Genomic DNA, 21521 nt, shown 5'->3' with positions numbered 1-21521 from the left:
CAATGCTGCCCCTTCCACCTCACCAGTAAAGCCAGCACTAGAACCCAGATTTCTGGGCCCTTAGTTAATGCATTTTCCACCTCTTCTCCGGTATTCTCTTCTACAAAAGGCATCAACCAGCCTGCTCCCCTCTGATAACCTCTCATTCACCCAGGTTCTCCCCTAGGAAGCCAGTGGGGGAGCATCCTGAGACCCCCGTGTGGTTTCTCACTCTTAACTCCATCTTGAATCTTTTGCCAAACTGGCCACGGCCATCCCACACTCCCCACCTCGCAGACGTAATCTCCCTCTAAGCCTGTCCCTTCTCTTTCCTCACCCTCCTTCTTCCTCTGAGGTCCTCCAGGTGGGCTTCTCCCAGCTCTGGGGGGCAGGGGACAGGAGAGCGGACCAGCAGTTTGAGGATGGAGGAGGGAAAGATCCCTGCAGGGAGCTCCTCTGGGCCTCAGGGGCCCTGGCACTTAGTCCTGTCCTGCTCAGCTCCTGGAACGTCAGCAAGGTTGCGCAAAAAGCTGGGAAGAGAGGCACCAGTACACAAGGGTGGAGGAAAGTTAGACACAGGAAGCCGTGGGAGAGCCAGCCGCCGCAGACCATCTTGATTTCCCCAAACACACCATTGTCCCCCTGGGGAAATCTGTTGGTGAAGTCCTAGGCGGTTCCTTTAAGAAGGGTCCTCTTGAGGTCACCTCAGCCATCCCCCACCCCCCCACACCCCCGCCCCCAGGCAGGCTGTTTTCTCTCTTTCTTCCAAGCTGACCGGCTGAATGGTATGAGACATTCTGCCAGGGAAACTGAGGTCTAGGGAGGCAGAGGGGCTTGTGGGGACACCAGGGGACGATGTGGGGAGGGTGGTAAGGGGGAGGGGGCAGAGGATCAACCTGCTGAATCCCAGCTGTGACTCCTGCCCTTGCACTCCCACCTCCTTTTTGCCTGGTGTTCAGCGGGGGTGACGGTGATGTAACAGGTGTGGAGTGCCAGCCACGTGCTGGGCGCCAAGCAAAACAGCCAGGGTGAGTGTATGCATCATCCGTGCCTGGGAGGCAAGGCCACCAAAAGAAGTGAGTCTGGTGGAAAGACTTGAAAGATGGAAGGGAGGCACCTTGCTGGCTGGGGGCGGGGAAGACAGAATAAAAGTCTGCTGAGCTAGGATTAGAGAGAGAAGGCCCAGGCCGGCGCTGAGAAGGGATGCCCCTCGTTCTTCCCTACTCTGCTTCTCCCAAAGCTTGTAAATGCCCCAGACATGAGCCAGCCCAGGCCCCGCTACGTGGTAGACAGAGCTGCCTACTCCCTCACCCTCTTCGATGATGAGTTTGAGAAGAAGGATCGGACGTACCCACTGGGAGAAAAACTTCGCAATGCCTTCAGGTAATGTGGCCCAGAGCCCAGACTCCTCTCTCTTCTACTCCCCACCAAAATCTTCCTGTACCAGGCCATGACTCCGGTACCAGTGTCCCTAAGACAGGACGTGGGGAAGCCTCGGGGAGGTGAGATTCTGAACCCTGAATGTGAGATCCTATGCCTCAGCTCTACTGAGACCCCCAAGGAGGATGGGGAGTGGAAGCAAGGACCATCCACAGGCTCAGAAGGGCTGTAAACCATCCCCAACCCCCTGCGTGAGGTCTCGCCATATTCTCAGTCCACTCAAGTCTCTCCTGGGATCTTAAGGGAGCTGGAGAAGGGCACGCTACCATATGCGGGTGGGGAGCTGCAGAGCCTCTGCTGCTCCTGTCCCTTCTCCTGTCCTTTCCTTATCAAGAAAAATCTGAAGCCTCCCCCACCCCCATGCACTTTGTCCTCTTTCCCTCCTGGGTGCTCCTTCCTTCTCCTGGTCCAGACAATGCCCAAAGACAGCCCCTAAATTCCTGGGCTCTCCTAAAGGGTACCTACCAGGATGTGATCTCACCAGCCCCTGGGCTCTTTCCTCTCTCAGATCCCTGGCACTGTGCTGGCGGGTAGTGAGACCATGCCTATGAGGAGGGGGCTCCACAAGGGGATCTATACCCACACTCCAGGAGCCTGAGGCTACGAGCTTTATCTCCCCCTTCCCAGACGTCTGGCAGACCTCCCTCAGGCTTCACCGGGGTCTGGTTTGCTCTTCCTCACTTCCCTGGGGAAACAGCTGATTCAGTTACCTGAATTGAGGTCACTAGCAATGGCTGAAGTAGAGATGCAGGTGGAACTGGTTCAGGCTGGGGGAATCACCCAGCTGAGTCTTCACGAAAAGCCCCAGCCCAACCCTACCTCTCCTGGGAGGCTCCACCTCTGCCCGGTTACAGTCAAGACCTTGGGTGCCACAGCTGTGTCCCTCAGGCAGGCGGGCTCTGCAAGTCTTTGTGCCCAAAGAGTTTAAGTTTGGGTTGTTACTGTACTGGAGGGATGAGGGTACCTGCTGTTGTCCTAAAAGATTAGGATGATGGATAACATAAGGCGATGCAGGGAGCTAACAATTCCCATGTGGCTGGCAGGAGAGCCTTGAACAGTGCCTGGCACACAGAAGGTGCTCCAGTAAATATTTGTTTAATGAATGAATGAATGAATGTCTAGAAAACCAACCTGTCTCCGTCCACTTCCCGCCTGGCTTCTGGAACCTCTGTATGGGTGTTTGGCATCTGTTCCCAGTTCTTCTCTCAGGCTTCAGATTGCTTTGCTCAATATATGGCAGGCTTGCAAGTAAGGCTGGGCATGTACAAGCCCTCGAGTGGGTTGTTTTTCTTCCCCAGCCAGCTCTGCATTCACGAGTCCGGTTTTCCCTGCTACAAACAAACATGAGAGAGTTCCTGCAGGCCTGATTCTCTCTTAGGACAAGCCTTTAGAGATACTTTAAGCTATCTACTACCAGTCCAACTCCCCATCCAGCATCCCAGGGATGGGAGAGGCACTACCCACCACAGAGGAGACCGGGGAGTCAGATGGTGATGGTGATGCGGTTCCATGAAGCACTGGTTGGGACAGAAAATCTACCCAGACTTTACAGGGTACAAAGCATTGCCTGTGTTGATTTCAGTTTTGGGTGACATCCAGGGGACCCAGTGTCAGGGAAACTATTGTTGAGCAAGAGCAAAGAGCAGGAATTGGTGCTGGGCAGGAAAGGAGGCCTAATCAGAGAAGGCCAGTGAGTCACCCGATGGGCCCTGAGTATTTGAGTTCCCTCAGCTGGGAGAAGAAAAGCAAATGCCTGCCCGCCCCCCTTCTAGTCATCAATCCACCAGCTGTCACCCTTGAGATTGAAGGCCCTTGTTTTTACCACTCCTGAGTTTCTAATGAAAGGACCTCAAGGTGCTCAGCAAACAGGGGAGGGATCAACTCTCCCCACCCTGCGTTAACCAACAGTTTCCCCATTCTTCCCTCTCCTGATGAATGAACAGGGGAAAGAACTCCAGCACTCGAGTCATCACACACAAAGGATAGCAGGTCAGCAGAGGTGCACCCTGCAGGGACAGTGGAGCCTTCCTTTGGGGGGAAGTTCTAAGAAATATGGCAGCAGCCCCCACTCAGACTGAGTTTCAATTCAGGCCCATTCTTTCACTTATTCATTCATTCATTTCTTCAACAGATACTTACTAAGCACCCCAGTGTAATGCACGAAGTATTCAAAGCTGAGCAAGAGAGCCAGACTTCTCTCCATGTTGGGTTTACTGTGTAGTGGGAGAGATAGATGAAAAGCAAGAAATTACAGCACAAGGTACACACAATGCTGCAGGAGCCCAGAAGAGGGTGCCCGGGCCTGTGTTCAGTCAGACCAGAGCAAGGCCATCTGAGGTGGAGGCTGGACTTGACACCTCGGCAGGCTCAGCCACCGCAAAATCCATGCCTTTAGGCCGAGTCTCATAGACTTCCCAGGTGAGCAGTCAGCAATCAGACCTCCAGCTAGCGCCTAAGGCATGGTGACGGCTCTCAAGAGGAAGTCCTGCCACACAGTGTGGGTGCTCACTGAATTTTGCGTGAATGAGTGAACGAATGGGTGAATGACCAAGAACAGGATATTATAATCTATTCCCGACTCAGAGCATCCAAGCTGTGCAGTGCTGACCGGAAACCTGCCCTCTTCCCCTCCAGATGTTCCTCGGCCAAGATCAAAACCGCAGTGTTCGGGCTGTTCCCCGTGCTCTCTTGGCTCCCCAAGTACAAGATCAAAGATTACATCGTCCCTGACCTTCTGGGTGGCATCAGCGGTGGATCCATCCAGGTCCCACAAGGTAAGGGGATCCCCTCAGGCAAGCCTATTTCTCTCCCCACCCCACTCTCTGTGACCTCCATAACCCAACCATGCCCCTGGATGTTCACTGTCTCGGTCTTCTGCAGGCATGGCATTTGCTCTGCTGGCCAACCTTCCTGCTGTCAACGGCCTCTACTCCTCCTTCTTCCCCCTCCTGACCTACTTCTTCCTGGGGGGTATCCACCAGATGGTGCCAGGTAAGGCCTCTCCCCTCTCAGCAGGCAGCTGACCTGGACCACAAGGATGGGTGGTGGGTGGCGAAGGGGGCTGGGGTGATTTCCCATCTGCATTCTCCTCTAGCTGGTGCTGCTTGGTCCTGGAGGGACCATCACTGTGCGTGTCAGTCCCAGGTCTTCTGTGACCTTGGAGAAGCCACTTAGCTTCCATGAACTCAGTTAGCATGACCTGTTGGGTCTCCCTCCCTGGAAGGTGGGGAAGACTTGGTGGAATAAGATATGCCATGAAGTGCTGAACAGATGTGGGAAATTACCATCTAACTCCCAGACTGGTCCCAGCGGACCACTTCAGGGACACATGGAGTTCTCTGGTGCTAAGTGAGATGGAGAAAAACGGCCTGACCACAAGGCCTGTTTCTGGCGCAGGCTCTGCTTATATTTCCAAGCCCATTTCCTCATGTGTCCAATAAAACAACATTAACAGATGGGGTGAAGGCACATTGAAGAGTTGTAGATCATGGTTGGATGTGAACGGTTACTGTTATGCTGGAGAGGAGCCTTGGAGGCATGGGGGTTGGGAAGCGTTCCTGGGCCCCTTTCTGGTTTCCACGGGTGTGGTCCAAACCTCTGACTTTTGCTGGCTGGGTGGGGCACCACAGGTACATTTGCCGTTATCAGCATCCTGGTGGGTAACATCTGTCTGCAGCTGGCCCCAGAGTCGAAATTCCGGGTCTTCAACAATGCCACCAATGAGAGCCATGTGGACACAGTGGCCATGGAGGCCGAGAGGCTGCACGTGTCGGCAACGCTAGCCTGCCTGACTGCCGTCATCCAGGTGAGGGGGGCGGCCTCCATCTCTGCCGGGGCCCCACCTCAGGAAGGCACCAGCCCACCCTGCCCCTGCCTCAGAGTCCCAGTTTTGACATTAAAGCTGACTTAGGGCTCTACGTCCTCCCTCTTCCCCACTTCGAGGCTACAAAGAACCTTGAAAATTCAGAGCATCTCTCCTTCCCTGTCTCCAGCAGGTGCATAAGACCAGCATCTACACCTAATAAAACTGTCCTGAGCTAATGACTGTCTAAAGGACTTCTGGCCTCTCTCCACTACCCTTTCCAGTGCCCAGCTCTCTGCCAACACAGTCTTCCAGTTTCTCTAACATCACTTATCCCCCTCCTGGGAGCTTCTTCTGCTCCAAGCCACAGCATCACCTGCATGACATAAATTACATTTCCACCACACGCAAAGGACTCTGCTAGGTTTTATGAAGGCAAACGCAGCAGCACAGAATGTAAGAGCAGGAAGCAACCTTGGAGGTTTCATTCATTGATTCATTCAGTTAATGTTTTTTGGTTGTTTCACCGTGCCAGGAACTGGGCTAGGCTCTGGGGATCAAAGATAAGTAAGAAAGAGGCCCAGTTCTCAAGGAGCTCACAGCCCAGCAGAGGAAGTAGCCATATCAACAGATAGATGTATAGGCAGTGAGGTCAGCAACATAATGGGGCTATGTACCAATAGCTTCAGGAACGCCAAAGAGAAAGTCAGGGAAGGCCTCTCCTCAAAGAGAGGAGGTGACATCTGAGCTCAGTCTAAAAGGATGAGTAGAAGTTGACCAGTAACCAAATGAACAAGGCATGGAAGGGACAGTCCAGGCAGGGGGAATAACACCCCCAATGCACTGAGGCCTAAGAGAGTGTGAACTGACCAGGGAATGGCAAGACAAGGAGTTTGGTATGGCCAGAGGGAGGAGGCCTTTGGGGAATGGACCAGAGAAGAAGGTAGAAAGGTAGGCAGGGGCCAGACGATGAAGTCTGAAGTCCGTCCCCTAAGCAGTGGCTTTGGGTCTGACTGGCGGTTGGTTTGGACCACTCAGACTATGGAGAAGATGACGGACGGGAGGTAGATGAGAGTCAAGGCAGGGGACCTGTTAGGAGATTATGCAGAGGTCCAGGCAAGAGTGACAAGTGCCTAGACCAGGGTGGCAGCCAAGGAGATGAGGGGGTAGACTTGCGGAACATTTTGGCAGGAACAAAATGAACAGGGCTTGGTGATAGATTGGAGATGGGGGGTGAGGAATGATGGCTCCCAAGTTTGTGGTTGGCCAGCTGGTGGGCAGGGGTATCAATTACTGAGAGAGGAAACACTGGTGAGTACCAGGAGGAAACTGGAGCCAACGAGGTGAAGTGTCAGAGGCTAAAGGTCTGCTGGCAGGAGAGGGCGAGACAAGGTCATGATGGACTCATTTCCCTAGAGCTGCTGCTGTCAGGGCTGCACGGAACTCCAGCCCTGGGTTTGAGCCAGGCAGGTATGGGAGCTGCTGACCCACCTTGGTCTCTCCCCACCACCCCTCTCCTCTCAGATGGGCCTGGGCTTCGTGCAGTTCGGTTTTGTGGCCATCTACCTCTCTGAGTCCTTCATCCGGGGCTTCATGACAGCCGCTGGCCTGCAGATCCTGATCTCCGTGCTCAAGTACATCTTCGGACTGACCATCCCCTCCTACACAGGCCCAGGGTCCATCGTCTTTGTGAGTCTAGGAACGCACCCCTGTGAATAGAGAGGGGCTTGAGCAGACACATGAGCCGAGTTCACTGTCTTAAGAAGTTCAGAGAGGATTCCAAGAAGTTCCCGCTTTGGGAGGGAGTGTCAAACACGTGACCTTGAGGGCTTGCTGAGGTTCTCTGTGGTTAAACCCTGCAGAAAAGCAGAGGTACACTCTCCATCAGCTCCCCGTTCCGGTTCCTCAACCCCTCCCTGCCTGGGAAGTCCTTCCTTATGTCTAATCTCCATCCCTCCTCCTTTAGCTTGAACTCTTTCTAGAGAAAGAGGAAGGGAATCTGCATTCCCATCCCAGTATGAGCTCCAGACATGCCCTGTGGGAGAGGGTGGTGGAAAGTGGAATCCTGAGTAGGATCTGGATTCTGCTTTTGGTGAGAGCTGATGACATCCCTTCATTGGCTCAGATGCTGGGTGGGAGCCCATGAGCATGATGCTGTCTCCCACAGACCTTCATTGACATTTGCAAAAACCTCCCCCACACCAACATCGCCTCGCTCCTCTTCGCCCTCATCAGCAGCGTGTTCCTGGTGCTGGTGAAGGAGCTCAACGCCCGCTTCATGCACAAGATCCGCTTCCCCATCCCTACAGAAATGATCGTGGTAAGGACCTTGCCCAGGGGTGGAGGGCTGGGGCCCAGGCAAGAGAGGCTGTGAGAAAAGGAATCCGGCTCCAGTCAGAGCCAGGGGAGCCCCTCTACCCACCCGGCCCCCGGCCCACTCGCCCACTGTGAGCCAGTAGGACAGGAGTCAGGGGTGAATCTACTCCTTCCCCCTGTGTATGGCTCCCACTCTCCCTGATCCTCAGGTTGCCCCCTTCAAGGAGGCAGGGGAGTGGGATCTGGGGTCCCCAAAGAAAAGGGAAGGCTTGAGAGGGACCCCTGCCCTGGCCCCAACTTAGAGCCAATCCCAATTCTCCACTTTGGGGTTTGCAGGTAGTGGTGGCAACAGCTATCTCTGGGGGCTGCAAGATGCCCAAAAAGTATCACATGCAGATCGTGGGAGAGATCCAACGCGGGTGAGTCCAGGTGGCTGGGAAGCCTGACCCCACCCCCACTGCACCGCCCCCAGGTTCAGAGTCAGAGATGAAATGAACTCTATGAAAGCACATTATAAACTCTGTGACACTGACCAGCTATGAATTATTACTATTACTTACTATGGAGAAGAGCCGCACAATGCTGGCTGTTTCCTGACGGTGAGTCATGAAACACTCCCCGCGAAAGTCTCAGTTGATGGAGGCTGTTAAAGCAAAGCCGCTCTGGTCAGCCCCTCTCTGGTTCTTTGCCTTGCTCTAATACATTGGCTCTTTTACCCACGTGGAAAGGAAGCCGTTAGGACTAACAAAATTCACTGAGCGTCTACTCTGTGCCAGGCACCACACTGGGCCCTGGGAGGGGAGGGGAGGTGCTTATGCTGCAGAGTTGGAGCAGGCCATGGAGAAAAGGCCCACAGCACTGGGGGCTGCGGATATGCGGACGAGTGCGCGTAAGGAGTCCAGAATCTGGATGTGAACAAGTAAGGCCCTACCGCTTACTAGCTCTGTGACCTCAGGCAGGTTATGTTCTCTAAGCCTCGGAGTTTTGCTTTGTCAAGGGGAGTGACGGTAGCGGCCCTGCAGTGTGGTACTGAGGATTCAAACCGGAAGGGCTAATTCATGTAAAGGCCCTGGCACAGAGTGGGGCCCAGCCGGTCCCTGTGGGTTGGTGAAGGTCGCAGTGCCCTCCCTCTCCTCACACCCTTGGGCCCTGCCTCCTTTCTGGCTCCTTGGCAGGTTCCCCACTCCCGTGTTGCCTGTGGTTTCACAGTGGAAGGACATGATTGGCACAGCCTTCTCCCTGGCCATCGTGGGCTATGTCATCAACTTGGCTGTGGGCCGGACTCTGGCCAGCAAGCACGGCTATGACGTGGATTCTAACCAGGTAGGTCCGGCCACCCCCCAGCAGGGCTGAGCAGGACAGGCCAGGGCCCACAGAGGCCTGGCAAGAGATGTTCTGGGGCTCTGGGCTTAGGTGAGGAAGGCTGCCTGCTAGTGCGGAGAGGGGGACTCTAACACCAAGAGGCTGCCTTCTACTTGATTGGGAGAACGTGGCTTTAAAGCAGTAGGGTCACTCTGAAGTTCAAGATCCAGCTTGCAAGGCCAACTGTGTTTGGTCTGTACCCTGCACCCCAGCCCCAGCTTCCAATCCTGTGCCCACAGGAGATGATCGCCCTGGGCTGCAGCAACTTCTTCGGCTCCTTCTTTAAAATCCATGTCATTTGCTGTGCTCTCTCTGTCACTCTGGCTGTGGATGGAGCTGGAGGAAAATCCCAGGTGAGCGCTGCACCAGGAGAGTGTGGGAGGGGTGGGGGAGTAGCAGAACAATTGCCCCGGAGAAGCCAGGCCACCTGCTTCTCCAACCTTCCTCTCCCCTCCTTAGCCTCCAGTCCACCAAAGGCATCTATTGGAAACAAAACAAGAGCGAGAATTTCACACCTATGCCCTGTTTCCAAACCCTTTCTCTGAATAGATGTCAAGCCTGTGCGTCTCCCTGGTGGTGATGATCACGATGCTGGCCCTGGGGTCCTATCTCTACCCTCTCCCCAAGGTAAGAGCACAGCACGAGAGCAGAGGCAGTGAGAGACTCCAGTAAGAGCAGGCCCTGAGGGCTGTGTGGTGCTTTACAGATTACCAAGTGCCATCCTTGTCACACGTTGTCCTAGTCACAACCTGTGAAGTAGTAATGCAGGTTTTACTCTCCCCATTGTACAGGTGAGGGAAACTGAGGCTGAGAGGGTCTAGGTGATCTGCTTGTGGTGACAAGGCTCACAAGTGCAGGGCTGGTCACAAACTCCAGCCTTCTGACCTCAGAGTCCACACCCAAGTCAGTGTTTACAAGTCGGTGTGGGCGCCTGACTAGGAGGGCTCTAGGCACGGGCCGTGTGGGGATGAGGGAAAAGAGGACGGGCAAAGATGGGGCCAGGGGCCCTATGACTCTAGCACCTGCACTCCAACCCTAAGATTGAATGCAGAGATTTGGGGTCTCTGTCAGCAGAGATGTTCTAGAACTGCAACTCTGTCCTGCCAGGTTTCAGGGTCAGGTGTTTGCAGGAAAGGCAGGAAAAGGGGACACCCCAGGTGACAAGGAACAATGTTCTACTTCCCCAGGCTGTGCTAGGAGCCCTGATTGCTGTCAACCTCAAGAACTCCCTCAAGCAACTCGCCGACCCCTACTACCTGTGGAGGAAGAGCAAGCTGGACTGTGTAGGTATTGGGCGGCCTCTGGGTACCCGTTGTGCCCTTGCCGCCTCCTCCAACCCCACAGCCCTGTCATTTCTTCTGTCAGTGATCCCTCTGGTCGGCTGCTCGCTGATTAGCATAACCGAGTGCTGACAGCTCAGGTTTTGTTTGTTTGTTTGTTTGTTTTGTTTGTTTTTTTTGTGGTATGCGGGCCTCTCACTGTTGTGGCCTCTCCCGTTGTGGAGCACAGGCTCCGGACGCACAGGCCCAACGGCCATGGCTCACGGGCACAGCCGCTCCACGGCATGTGGGATCCCCCCGGACCGGGGCACGAACCCGTGTCCCCTGCATCGGCAGGCGAACTCCCAACCACTGTGCCACCAGGGAAGCCCCAGACAGCTCAGGTTTTGGAGTGAGACATCTTATGTTCAAATCCTAACTCAGCTGTTCACTGGCTTTATGACCAATGGCAAGTCCCTTAACCTCTCCGAGTCCTGGCTTTCTCATCTGTGAAATGGGTATCTTATACTCTCTACCCCCCACCTCAGGATGCTTATGAAATGAGATAATACAAGTAAGGAGCACATTGTCGAATTGTATCTTGTGTTCAATAAAATTTAGCTATTATTATTTTTATGATTTATAGTTCCAAAGAAAGCTAAATGAAATCATTTTAAAAAACAAAAAAAACCTAGAACATAAAGCCAGCAGACCAGGATCTTAAGGAAATTACCAGACTTCTCTGGAGTTCTGTTTCCTCATCTGTAATGCGGGTGATGGTCATGGCTGCGTCACACACTGGCTCTGAGGATTAAATGAGATCATAATGGGAAAGCCCCATGTAACCATAAAACAATCAGCAAACATGAATTATTGTTTTGATTAGTCACATTCCCAACGCATCTTCCACTGGGCAGTTGAAATGAGGCTACCATATACTGACGACACTGCCTCATCCCCACTTGAGCCCCACCATAAGCTGTGAGAAAGGATTTACTAACCTCCTTTCAAGATGCTGAAACCAAGCCTCAGAGAGGTTTAGTAACACATCAAAGGCCACAGAAGTAGTAAGTGCTAGAGTCAGGACTGGAACCCCAAATCTTAGACTCCAAACCTCTGGACTGGACTGTCTCCTAGGGGAGAAGGTACACTTGCACAGTATGAGAAGGAAATCCTTAAAGCCAGAGAAGTGAGTGGTCCATCTGGGGTCCCCCAGGGAGTGAGGGATGAGGATAGGGAGAAAAATGGCGTCCCAGTTCCCACCCCGAGAGATCTGCTTTTATCACATCCCAACAATCCCCCCCACTGTGACAATAGTTCCTGATATTTACATAGTGCTTTGGGTTCCCATCTGATCTTCACAATTCTGTACAAGAGTGTGGGCAGATTTATTTCCTTCAGAGGAAAATGGGGGACTCTAAAACACCACAGGAGGCAACTGTCAAAACTGCATCCAGGACTTTCCTGGTGGCGCACTGGTTGAGAGCCCGCCTGCCGATGCAGGGGACATGGGTTCGTGCCCCGGTACGGGAAGATCCCACATGCCACAGAGCGGCTGGGCCCATGAGCCATTGCCGCCGAGCCTGAGCGTCCGGAGCCTGTGCTCTGCAACGGGAGAGGCCGCAACAGGGAGAGGCCCGCGTACTGCAAAAAGAAAAAACTGCATCCAATCCTGTCCCCAAACGCACACAACCAGGCCCCAGGCTATCAGATCAGGAAATGTAGCTGAGCACGTGTCCGGCACACAGCTTACTATCAGATGGAGGAATGGAACTCAGGTTTACTGAGCACTCACTGGGCGCCCATCACTAAGGCTAGGACCTTATCTTCCTTAACTCTTTAATCCTTTCATGAAGCTGGTATTATTATTCCCCCTTTGTGAATTAGGCAACTAAGGATCACACAGCTAGTAAGTAGGAGAATGAAATTTGGAACCCAGGCATATCTGACCCAAGACTCATACTCTTCTCACTGAGCCATCCTGACTCCCTGTGTATGCTGGGGTTGTCTATTAACAAGCAGACAAGATCAGGGAGCCACACTCAATCTAAGGGAGATGGGCAAGTGTAACCGAAGCTCAGTTACATAAAACAGTGCAAAAATGGCATGAAAAGGGAAGGGTGGGTCTGAAGTTGTGCTAGCAGAGAATGACCTAGGCTGGTCCAGGAAGACTTCCCCAAAGGGGCAGTTTTCTCCCCAGGCCCGCTTTGACGTCTCTCTCTTCACAGTGCGTCTGGGTGGTGAGCTTCCTCTCTGCCTTCTTCCTGAGCCTGCCGTATGGTGTGGCAGTGGGTGTCGGCTTCTCCACCCTGGTTGTGATCTTCCAGACCCAATTGTAAGTAACAGCCCCTCACCCCAAGGCACAGAAGTGGGGCCCCTGGGCCAGTCTGCCAAGAGCTCCCACGTGAGGCCTGGCCCAGCCCACTGCATACTGTCACCTTCTGGACCTGGCACTGGAGGGGCTGCCAGGCCCAAGGAGAGCCTGGCCCAGCCAGGACTTTCGGCACAGGCTGGGCTACCTGACTTCCCACATCCTGAAAACCCAGGGGAAGCCATCACAGTCTTGGAGGGCTGGGGGACCAGAGAAAGTGGGAGTCAAGCAAGTGGGTGAGACTCAGTGTCCTTTCAAGGGTGCTACTAGACCCCAGACCAAATGGAACCCCACCCCAAGGGAACAGCAAGTCAGAGGACAGCTACGTCCTTGCTATAAAAACATTAAGTGGGCTTCTCTGGTGGTGCAGTGGTTAAGAATCCGCCTGCCAACGCAGGGGACACGGGTTCGAGCCCTGGTGCAGGAAGATCCCACAGCTGCGCTCTAGAGCTCTCGAGCCGCAACTACTGAAGCCCGCGCACCTAGAGCCCATGCTCCGCAACAAGAGAAGTCACCTTAATGAGAGGCCTGCGCACCGCAATGGAGAGTAGCCCCCGCTGGCCGCAAATAAAAAGAAAGCCTGCCCGCAGCAACAAAGACCCCACGCAGCCATAAATTAATTAATTAATTAATTGATTTTTTTAAAAAAAATTAAGTGAAACAGACCAGGGGGTCCAGGTCAGGGCAGGAAGGATGCTGAATATCCGGGAAACCCTGTCTTCTCTTCCTGAGAACTCAGAACCAGGAAGTGGTGACTTTAGGACCCCGTAAGCATGTCACCTTGTTTACTCCCCACCCTTTCTCCCCCCTGAGCCCCAGCCTGGGAGCTACGTCAAGGAGCTACCTGTCAACCCTCTAATTATAGCCCAGACACAGGCCATCAGGCATATGTCTCCAGTGCAGAAAGACAAACACAAAAACCCCAGGGTGAGGAAGGGACCCTCTCCTGGCCTGCCTCTGCCCAGCCCCCAGCCCCAGTGTCCCTCCAGGCCCATCCGCTAATAGCATTCTCTTATGTTTTTCTTTTCCTTCTTCATCCAGTCGAAATGGCTATACTTTGGCCCAAGTCATGGACACTGACATTTATGTGAATCCCAAGACCTATAATAGGGTGGGTAATCCAAGATTGTGACCTCCCTCTTTTGCCCTACCCCCACCCCAAATAAAAGGGTTTTAAAAAAAAAAGCCAATAAAGATATTGCTGCTAACTGAACCGAGTCTTCCTGCCACAGGCCCAGGAAATCCAAGGGATAAAGATCATCACTTACTGCTCCCCACTCTACTTTGCCAACTCGGAAATCTTCAGGCAAAAGGTCACTGCCAAGGTAAGGCTCGGTCCTCTGGTGACCAGAGGGGCTGGACAGAGCGTGCCTGGAAGATGCAAGAAAAGGAGCTGGGAGCTGAGAGCAGGCCACTTCCAAAGAGGGTGGAGGTTAAGACTGCTCTCTGCTCTCTCCCTACAGACAGGTGTGGACCCCCAGAAAGTATTGCTGGCCAAGCAAAAATACCTCAAGAGGCAGGAGAAGAGGAGAAGGCTGCCCATACAACAGAGGAAGTCCCTATTTATGAAAAACAAGGTGAACTGAGGCTAGAAACAGCCCATGCCCTCTCCCCTGCCGTCTCTGATCTTGTTACCTGGTACCCCACCTCCCAGTATCTTTGAAGTCAAAGATATCAAGTCTCTGTGGCCACTGCCTGGTGGGTATTGCCTGGTGGATATCTTCTCCTTCGATGAGGAGCTGTCAGCTCTTAGGGTAACCACTGAACTCCCACGGCCCGTCCTCATTTTCTGGCTAAGATAGGATACGCCCGTGGACTTACAAGCAATCCCATACGGGGAGCAGCAGTGAATTTCCTGGGGTACCCATCCAACCTAGATCTAGCAAGGTGGATGTAGGTGTGGGAGTTCTGCGGAGAAGGCAGACATGGATAAATGCGAAAAAGGAGCTCAATTGTTTCCGAAGGGCCTTTCTCTCAGAGCAGAGTGGGCTGAGGCTTCGGTGCCTCTCTTGGAAGGGTTGTGGGAGACCAAACGTGCAGGCCCCACCTAAGGAAGGGGCTATGGGAGATGCCGGTCCTATGGGCTTTTGGGGGCTTATATTCACCACCACCAGGTTCAGTTACCTCCACCTTCACGCCCCTTGCCCCAGCTTCAGCCACAGCAAAGTGTGACTGAGTGTGATGACCCCTGACTCTGCCCTCCTACTCCCGCCCTCCAGACTGTCTCCCTGCAGGAGCTTCAGCAGGACTTTGAGAATGGCTCCCCAACGGACCCCAACAACAACCAGACGCCTGCTAATGGCGCCAGCGTGTCCTACATCACCTTCAGCCCTGACAGCTCCACAGCTGCCAGTTGTGAGCCCCCGGCCTCTGCTGAGCCCAGTGACATCCTGGCCAGCGTCCCACCCTTTGTCACCTTCCACACCCTCATCTTCGACATGAGTGGGGTCAGCTTTGTGGATCTGATGGGCATCAAAGCCCTGGCCAAGGTGAGGCCCTCGGGTGGAGGGAGTGCCAGCCCACCCCCCAACCCTAACCGTCACCCCTGCCCCCCTACACTCCCTTTCCTTGGAGCCCTCATTTGAACCAGCTGAGCGAGACAGCTCACCAAGAAACCTAACAGCTCCTAAGGTCCCTCCTTGTTCCCCAGATGCTACCAGGACAGAATGCTCTCTGCAGAGCAGGCCCAGACAGCACGAGGCAATGCCTGCCTGGGGAGGGATACCAAAGCCAGGCCGCTGGTCCACCCTGTCCTAGCACCCCTCTGTAACAGAGTCCACCCCAAGTTCCCTCTCAGGCTGCCAGGAACCCACCCCAGGGTCCTCTGAGTAGAATTCAGCTTGGCCCTGGTTCGTGGTCTGCCCTTCCTTCCCACACTCACCCAGACACTCTAGCGTCAGCCGGTTCTGGCCAACAGAGGAAAGAAGACATTATATCAGTGCCTCACATCCTTAGACCAGACACACAGCTCACAGGATACCTTGAATAAATGTATCCACGTGATAACTTTTCAGCCGCCACTTCCGATGACAAGGAGTCAGTAAACCTCAGAGGCTGGCCCAGAGAGAAGCAGCCCAGAGAAACCGAGGGGTACAGAGGGCACATAGGCTGATGGCATCACCAGCCAGGTGCACAGAAGGCTCCATCCCCAGCCCTGGGCTCAACCTGCTTCCCTAGCCTGGACCTGGCATGAAGCCGGGCAAAGCAGTAGCCTCTCTGGGCCTCGGTCCTCCCCTGCAGTTTCTGCCTGAAGCCACGATGTCAGGAAAGAGGTGGAGTCGAGGACTCTAAGCAACTGAAAGAAAAGATCTGGCCCCATAAGAAGGGGTCATGGGGACTTTAAGTGGCTGCCTCATTGGCAAAGCCCCACGTCCACCCCGCTGTCCAGAGGAGCAGTCAGCCAGCACTCCAGGGAGAAGTGCTGTGCTTTGCTGCTATTTTTATCTTTGGCTGCCAGGGCTCTCGGGGCTACTTATTTGTTTGGCTCCCCCTCTGATGTGCGTTTTGTGAATCGGTTTTCAGGCCCACTCAGAACATTCCTTTCCTTTTGTCTCCCTACCCAACACCCTCCCGACTCCTCTAGCTGAGCTCCACCTACGGGAAGATCGGTGTGAAGGTCTTCTTGGTGAACATTCATGGTAAGAGAAGGAGGACGTGTAGGCGACTGGAAGGCTGGCAAGGGGCTGAGGTGGGAATAGGTGGGTGGGATGCTGAATAGTGAGTGGGGTAGAAATGAGAACAGCCAAATGTTCCCCTAAACTACTGGCTGCTCATAAGCGTTTCGGGCACAAGTTAGAAGAGACTACAGCCGGGTTAGAGAACATCCTAGGGGTCTCAATTAGAGAGTGGGGGGATCATGGAGTTAAGAAATGACAAGTAGGATTCTAATTTGCCCACCACTAATTTGCCATGTATCTTTGGCCAAGTCACTTCATCTGTCTAGGGATCGATTGCCACCTACATAAAATGAGGCCGACTAGATAAATTTGGGAATCTTCTCCAAATCCAAAAGTCTATGAATAAGCACAAAGCATAGATACACCATAACCATCCAGGGAAGACACAGATAACACAGTGTTATACGCACACAGTCTCCAGGGCCCACACACACAGCCCCAAACCGTGTCCACATCGCAGTGGACTTTCACCTCATCGGCATGTGTGCAGAGTGCAGGGACACGGACACACAGCAAGAGTGCACAGACACACGGGAGAAAGGGAAGGGGCACATACTGGCACACCCCGTTTCCCGCGGAGGGTCAGCAACTTCCAGCAGGCCTAGCCAGCTTCGGCGCTGGCCTGAGCACAGCCCAGGCTCTGTGCAGCCTCCGTTCAGGAAGAGAGTCTGCACTGGCAAGTGACCTGCTCTGTGTGTGCTCCAGAGTTAGAATCAGAAGCTCCCGCCGACCCTCACCAGACACTCCTCAGGAAATCATGTCCAGGATTGGGTAGGAATAAGGGCTCTTCCACACACTGGACATTGTAGGAAAGGTCTGGATAAACAGCAGGAAGGACGAACCCTCAAGGGACAGAATGGGCAAACGTTTTAGCCTTTCCCACTCGAATCACCACGAAGTACCAACTCCCTGAATCAAACTGCTTCCTTCTGCCCTGGGGTGAAGGTTCAGCATCTTCAAGCTCATGTTGCCCTCTGCTGTCCAGAAATGATACTGCAAAGCCAATGAGAAGGCTCTAGGATATAGCGAGAGCACAGCCCTCAGGCCTCTCTCTCCATCTCCCTCAGGCCCTCTCACCATTTTCCCCCAACCCCAGGTCCTGTCCACGGTGGTGTTAACCTTTTGAAGGTGATCTTTCCCTCCTTCCAGCCCAGGTGTACAATGACATTAACCATGGTGGCATCTTCGAAGATGGGTGCCTAGAGCGCAACCACGTCTTTCCCAGCATACACGACGCAGTCCTGTTTGCCCAGGCAAAGGCCAGGGAAGTGGCCCCAGCACGTACCTTCCAAGGGGTAAGGTCCCTGCACCTGAGGAATCCTAGGCCATGGGTCACTGAATTAGCGGGACGGTTTGGGTTCCAACACCAATTCTGTCAATTAACGGTTCTGAATCTCAGTTTTCTTATCTGTGGAATGGGTACTCTAAGGTAACATTATCCACCACGGGATTTTTCTTTTGTTTTGGTTTTAAGATTAACTGATACTTGTATCTTTTACGTCACTTGAAAGAGCTTTGTATATTACAAAATCCTTATTAATATCAATTTCCAGATCACACAAACACCCAAAGCACAGCGGGTTATGCCTGGCATTCTGGCATTGCTCATCCCTGCTATTCCTTCACTCTTTCTACAAGAGGCTTTGGGAAAGGGAGGGGAGTAAGCCTGCCTGTTTTAATTTAGCAGAGCTTGGAGATTTCAGGCTGGTGATGGATGAAGAGTGTGGATCAGAGTTTTGTCTCAGCTTCTTGACATTTAATTTACTAGCTCAGTAAGTGGTATGCAAATGAGCTACAAATAACACTGTCTACAAATAACACTTCAGAAAGCTGGGAGGCAGAAAAAGCCCATTCCACTGGGGTCCCTGCCCAGGCATCCCCAGCCGACGCCACCTCCCAGGCTCCCCTGCCAGCTCAGCTTCTACCCTTGGCCTCCCAAGACTCTGTGCCCCAGTCCATGAAACAAACCTCTTCTGCCCTCTGTGGGTCATAAGAAAGGCTTTTCTGGCCCTAGAGCAACGATTTGCTGTTTGCTTTAAGAGACTGATGAAGGTGAAGCCATCTGTTCTAAGCGCTGAAAGCCTGCCCAGGGAAACACGGGGCCTGGCGCCTGCCTACCACACAGAGGGAAACTGTGAGAGCAGCGGCCTTTCTAGCCTCATGCACCCTGCCACCAGAGCAAAGAGAGGGCGATTCCAGAAGAATCCTCATCATCCGTTATTGCACAATGTCCACTATTTACAGTTTATATATTCTTAAAAATGTATATTATATGTATTGTATATTTAACTATTACAGAACATATTCATATCTATAAATGATACACACACACACCCTTTTCAACAGCATGGTGAGGGAGAGAGCCAGCAAAGTGAGTCTGATTATCCTACTTTTACAGATGAGGAAACAGATTCCCAGAGAAGGGAAATGGATTCACAGGTCAGGCAGCTAGCCAGTGATCCTTGTAAGCTAGGTAAACCTTCCCTGCCTCTGAAATGCCCACCAAGGAAGCCCACCCTGATGTACACCTGTCTGCTGTGAGGAGGAAAACCACAGCTGTGCTGTATTTTGAGAGGCAAATGAGGGAGGTGAGGGAAAAGTCAAGAGGGCAGGTTATGCATCAGAGCACGTGGTGCCCCTCACCCACCCCGGAGCCTGCCATTTGTGCCAGACCGTCACTCAGTTACTGCAGCTCAGTTTGCACTTGTTTCCCCCATCCAGGCTCCAGTGGACCCCGAGCTCTCTTCGTATGATTCGGAGGAGGACAGTCCCAGCTGCTGGGACTTAGAGCAGGTAAGCTGAAGGCTGGGGGTCAGGAGGAAAAGGAAGGAGACCCTCTCAAACCCAAAGTGTTGGCTGGGCTCTCCCATCTCCAAGCCAGAGCAGTCACCTTGAAGGCAACAATGTATCTTTCTCATCTTTCTTTTAATAGCAGATCTTAATTCTTCTCACTCACTGAAATGCATCATGGGGGAAGGGAGAGTCACTGGACCAAGTCCTGGATAACTAATATCTATTCTTAACTCTCCAACACACCTGCTACTTGACCTTCGGCAAGCCACGTAACACCACCAGGCCCCAGTGTTTATCATTGTGAAATAAGGGGAATATGGGGAATACCTTGTCCCATCTACCTAACAAGATTAGTGGGCGTTGCTTTTGTTCTCTGTTAATTCAACTGGTATTTATGGAGTGCCTACGACTTGCCTGACACTATCCCAGGGTGGGCACACAGCAGTGAACAAAACAAAGACCCCTGCCCTTGGAAAACTTACATTCTGGTAGGATCAGATGAATTCTAGGGATACATGAGGGATACAAATATTACTGCACGTGGATGGGCTTTAAGAGCTAAGAGCTATGCAGGTGTGAAGTCTTACTTCACGTAAAGCCCTATGGTCCTGACATGAAAAGTAGCCCCACCCCAGTGCCCTGAATTAAAAGAAACCAGATCACTAGGTTTAGAGGAATTTGGCTCTGGGTCTATTAGAAGTAACATCTCACTTTGTGCCTCTTCCCATTCTTTTGGGGTATGAGTTCCATGGTCCTCTAAACATGTCTCTGGGGGTGCTGAGGGCATGCGGGAGGCATTAGGAAAGAGAGCTGGGGCCACAAAGATTTGGCGGATGGATTTCTGGGTCCCTGTGGAATCTCCAGCACATTCCAAAAGCCTGGGTAGGACCAAAATAGCTTATCAGAGCAAGAAAGGACTTCAGAGCTTGTCTGATCTCAACCCTCATTTTACCTAATAAAGAAAGTGGAACGAAAAAGGAGGGCAGGACCTGTGAAAGTCACACAGCACACCAGAGGTGATTCAAAGTTAGATTTCAAGCATCTTCTCTTGTCAGCTCTGTACCAGTTCACCTCTTAGGCTGACCCTGCCTCTCCCCGGTTCACATACGCACGTGCACACACTCGCACACACTTCCTCAAAATGCCTCTTTCTGGCCGGGGGTTCATAGGGTCACCTGGCGATTGCCACCACTCTGAACCCAACAGGTCTGATGCTGTCTCTCCCCCTCCCACTTCCTTCCTGTGGCCCTGCAGGAGATGTTCGGCAGCATGTTTCACACAGAGACCCTGACCGCCCTGTGAGGGCCCAGCCGGTTCCCATGCTGCCTGCAGAGCACCTGGTACCTGGGACTCCCATGAAGGATGAGCCTGGGATCATGGAGAGTGGCGGGTAGAGGAGAACACCTCCACCAGGACTCCAGTACCTCTCCACCCTCCTCCTCCTCTCTCATTCCCCTCCCAGCATCTCTAGAGCAAGTCAATCTCAATGGCAGGGAGAGACACCTCTTCATCCTTCTGCTGACCCTCAGGGCCCCAGCCAGCAACAAGCAAGCCTCCTTCTCACTCCACCGCTCCCACCCACGCCCTGCCTGTGGCAGCTGACAGGACCCCCGACTGCTGGACTTTAAGACTGAGCCAGGAACAGAGAGGAAGCCGTGTGCTGACGTAGAGTGCAAGCTTCGAAAGTGTCCTGGCGCCAGCATGGCTTGGTGTCAGATGGTGTCAAGCTGTCACAGGACACAGAGACGAACTTGCTTAGGACTGTGTGGTTGCCCTCCCCAGCTGCCCAGTCTGTCTCTGGCAGCTCTGTACCCCTGGGACCATGTGCTCCCACAACCCAGGTATCTCTGTCTTGGTGACTATGTCCCCTTCTTCCTCATCTCAAGGCTGCTGAGACCTCCACTACTACTTAGCACATCAGATTCTAGCCTGGGGAGTGGCTACCAGAGCTACCTCCCCAGGGGCAGCCCACCAAGGTAGCCACATCAGCCTCCTGAAACATTATCACTCCCCCTGCCCTCAAGGGCTGCTTCCTTCTACTTGAGACCAGGTAGGAACCCAAAAGGGACAGGGGGGTAGCTGGCAGAATCCTCTGGCAACCCAGCAACAGATACTAGTTATTCTGCACAAAAGCTTTCCCTCTTTGTACTGGAGATGTGGAGGGGCAGGGGGCGCTAGTACCAATCCAGGACCAACGGGTGGGACCTGGGCCCCGACTGTCTCCCTGACCTTAGAAATGCGTCCCCCACTTGGGAAATCTGCCTTGTTCTCTTCATTTGGCAAAAAGCCAATGAGTTTAACTCTCCCTTATCAGCTTGGGGCCTGAATCGTTCAGCCAGGCAAGGCAGGACACCCCACCAAGGGCGTATCCCAGCTGGGTACCAAGCATGGAGAAGGGCTGATCCAGACTGGGTCTTCCTCCACAGGGATTCCTTAACAAACTCAGGACCTGAGGCCATCTCCTTCCAGGAGAGATGAGAAGAGGGGTTAAGTTCTCTCTATATATAAGAAGGTAGAGAAAC

General features: G+C 53.2%; 1 protein-coding gene across 1 annotated transcript; it reads left to right on the top strand.

Annotated features, from left to right (window-relative positions):
- Nucleotides 1–1237: 1237 nt before the first annotated feature.
- SLC26A9 (solute carrier family 26 member 9) lies at nucleotides 1238–20555 on the top strand. The gene is made up of 20 exons (XM_030872807.2): nucleotides 1238–1362; nucleotides 4054–4193; nucleotides 4300–4410; nucleotides 5049–5224; nucleotides 6746–6910; nucleotides 7389–7541; nucleotides 7874–7956; nucleotides 8713–8860; nucleotides 9139–9252; nucleotides 9449–9526; nucleotides 10087–10182; nucleotides 12387–12493; nucleotides 13571–13640; nucleotides 13762–13854; nucleotides 13993–14106; nucleotides 14749–15018; nucleotides 16113–16167; nucleotides 17356–17501; nucleotides 18928–18999; nucleotides 20254–20555. Exons 1-20 carry the CDS (start codon nucleotides 1238–1240, stop codon nucleotides 20299–20301), a joined length of 2364 nt encoding a protein of 787 aa, XP_030728667.1. The 3' UTR covers nucleotides 20302–20555.
- Nucleotides 20556–21521: the final 966 nt, after the last annotated feature.

Source organism: Globicephala melas, chromosome 1 (genome assembly GCF_963455315.2).
Source record: "Globicephala melas chromosome 1, mGloMel1.2, whole genome shotgun sequence".
NCBI classification, from domain to species: Eukaryota; Metazoa; Chordata; class Mammalia; order Artiodactyla; family Delphinidae; genus Globicephala; species Globicephala melas.
Note: the sequence above shows the minus strand (reverse complement) of the source record. Positions and strands in the feature narration are given on the sequence as shown.

Bases quoted from the DNA above. Each gene is read 5' to 3' on its own strand.
- SLC26A9 (XM_030872807.2), top strand. From the start codon at position 1,238: ATGAGCCAGCCCAGGCCCCGCTACGTGGTAGACAGAGCTGCCTACTCC. The intron at 6,911-7,388 runs GTGAGTCTAGGA...TGTCTCCCACAG, and splicing joins GCCCAGGGTCCATCGTCTTT to ACCTTCATTGACATTTGCAA. The intron at 19,000-20,253 runs GTAAGCTGAAGG...GTGGCCCTGCAG, and splicing joins GCTGCTGGGACTTAGAGCAG to GAGATGTTCGGCAGCATGTT.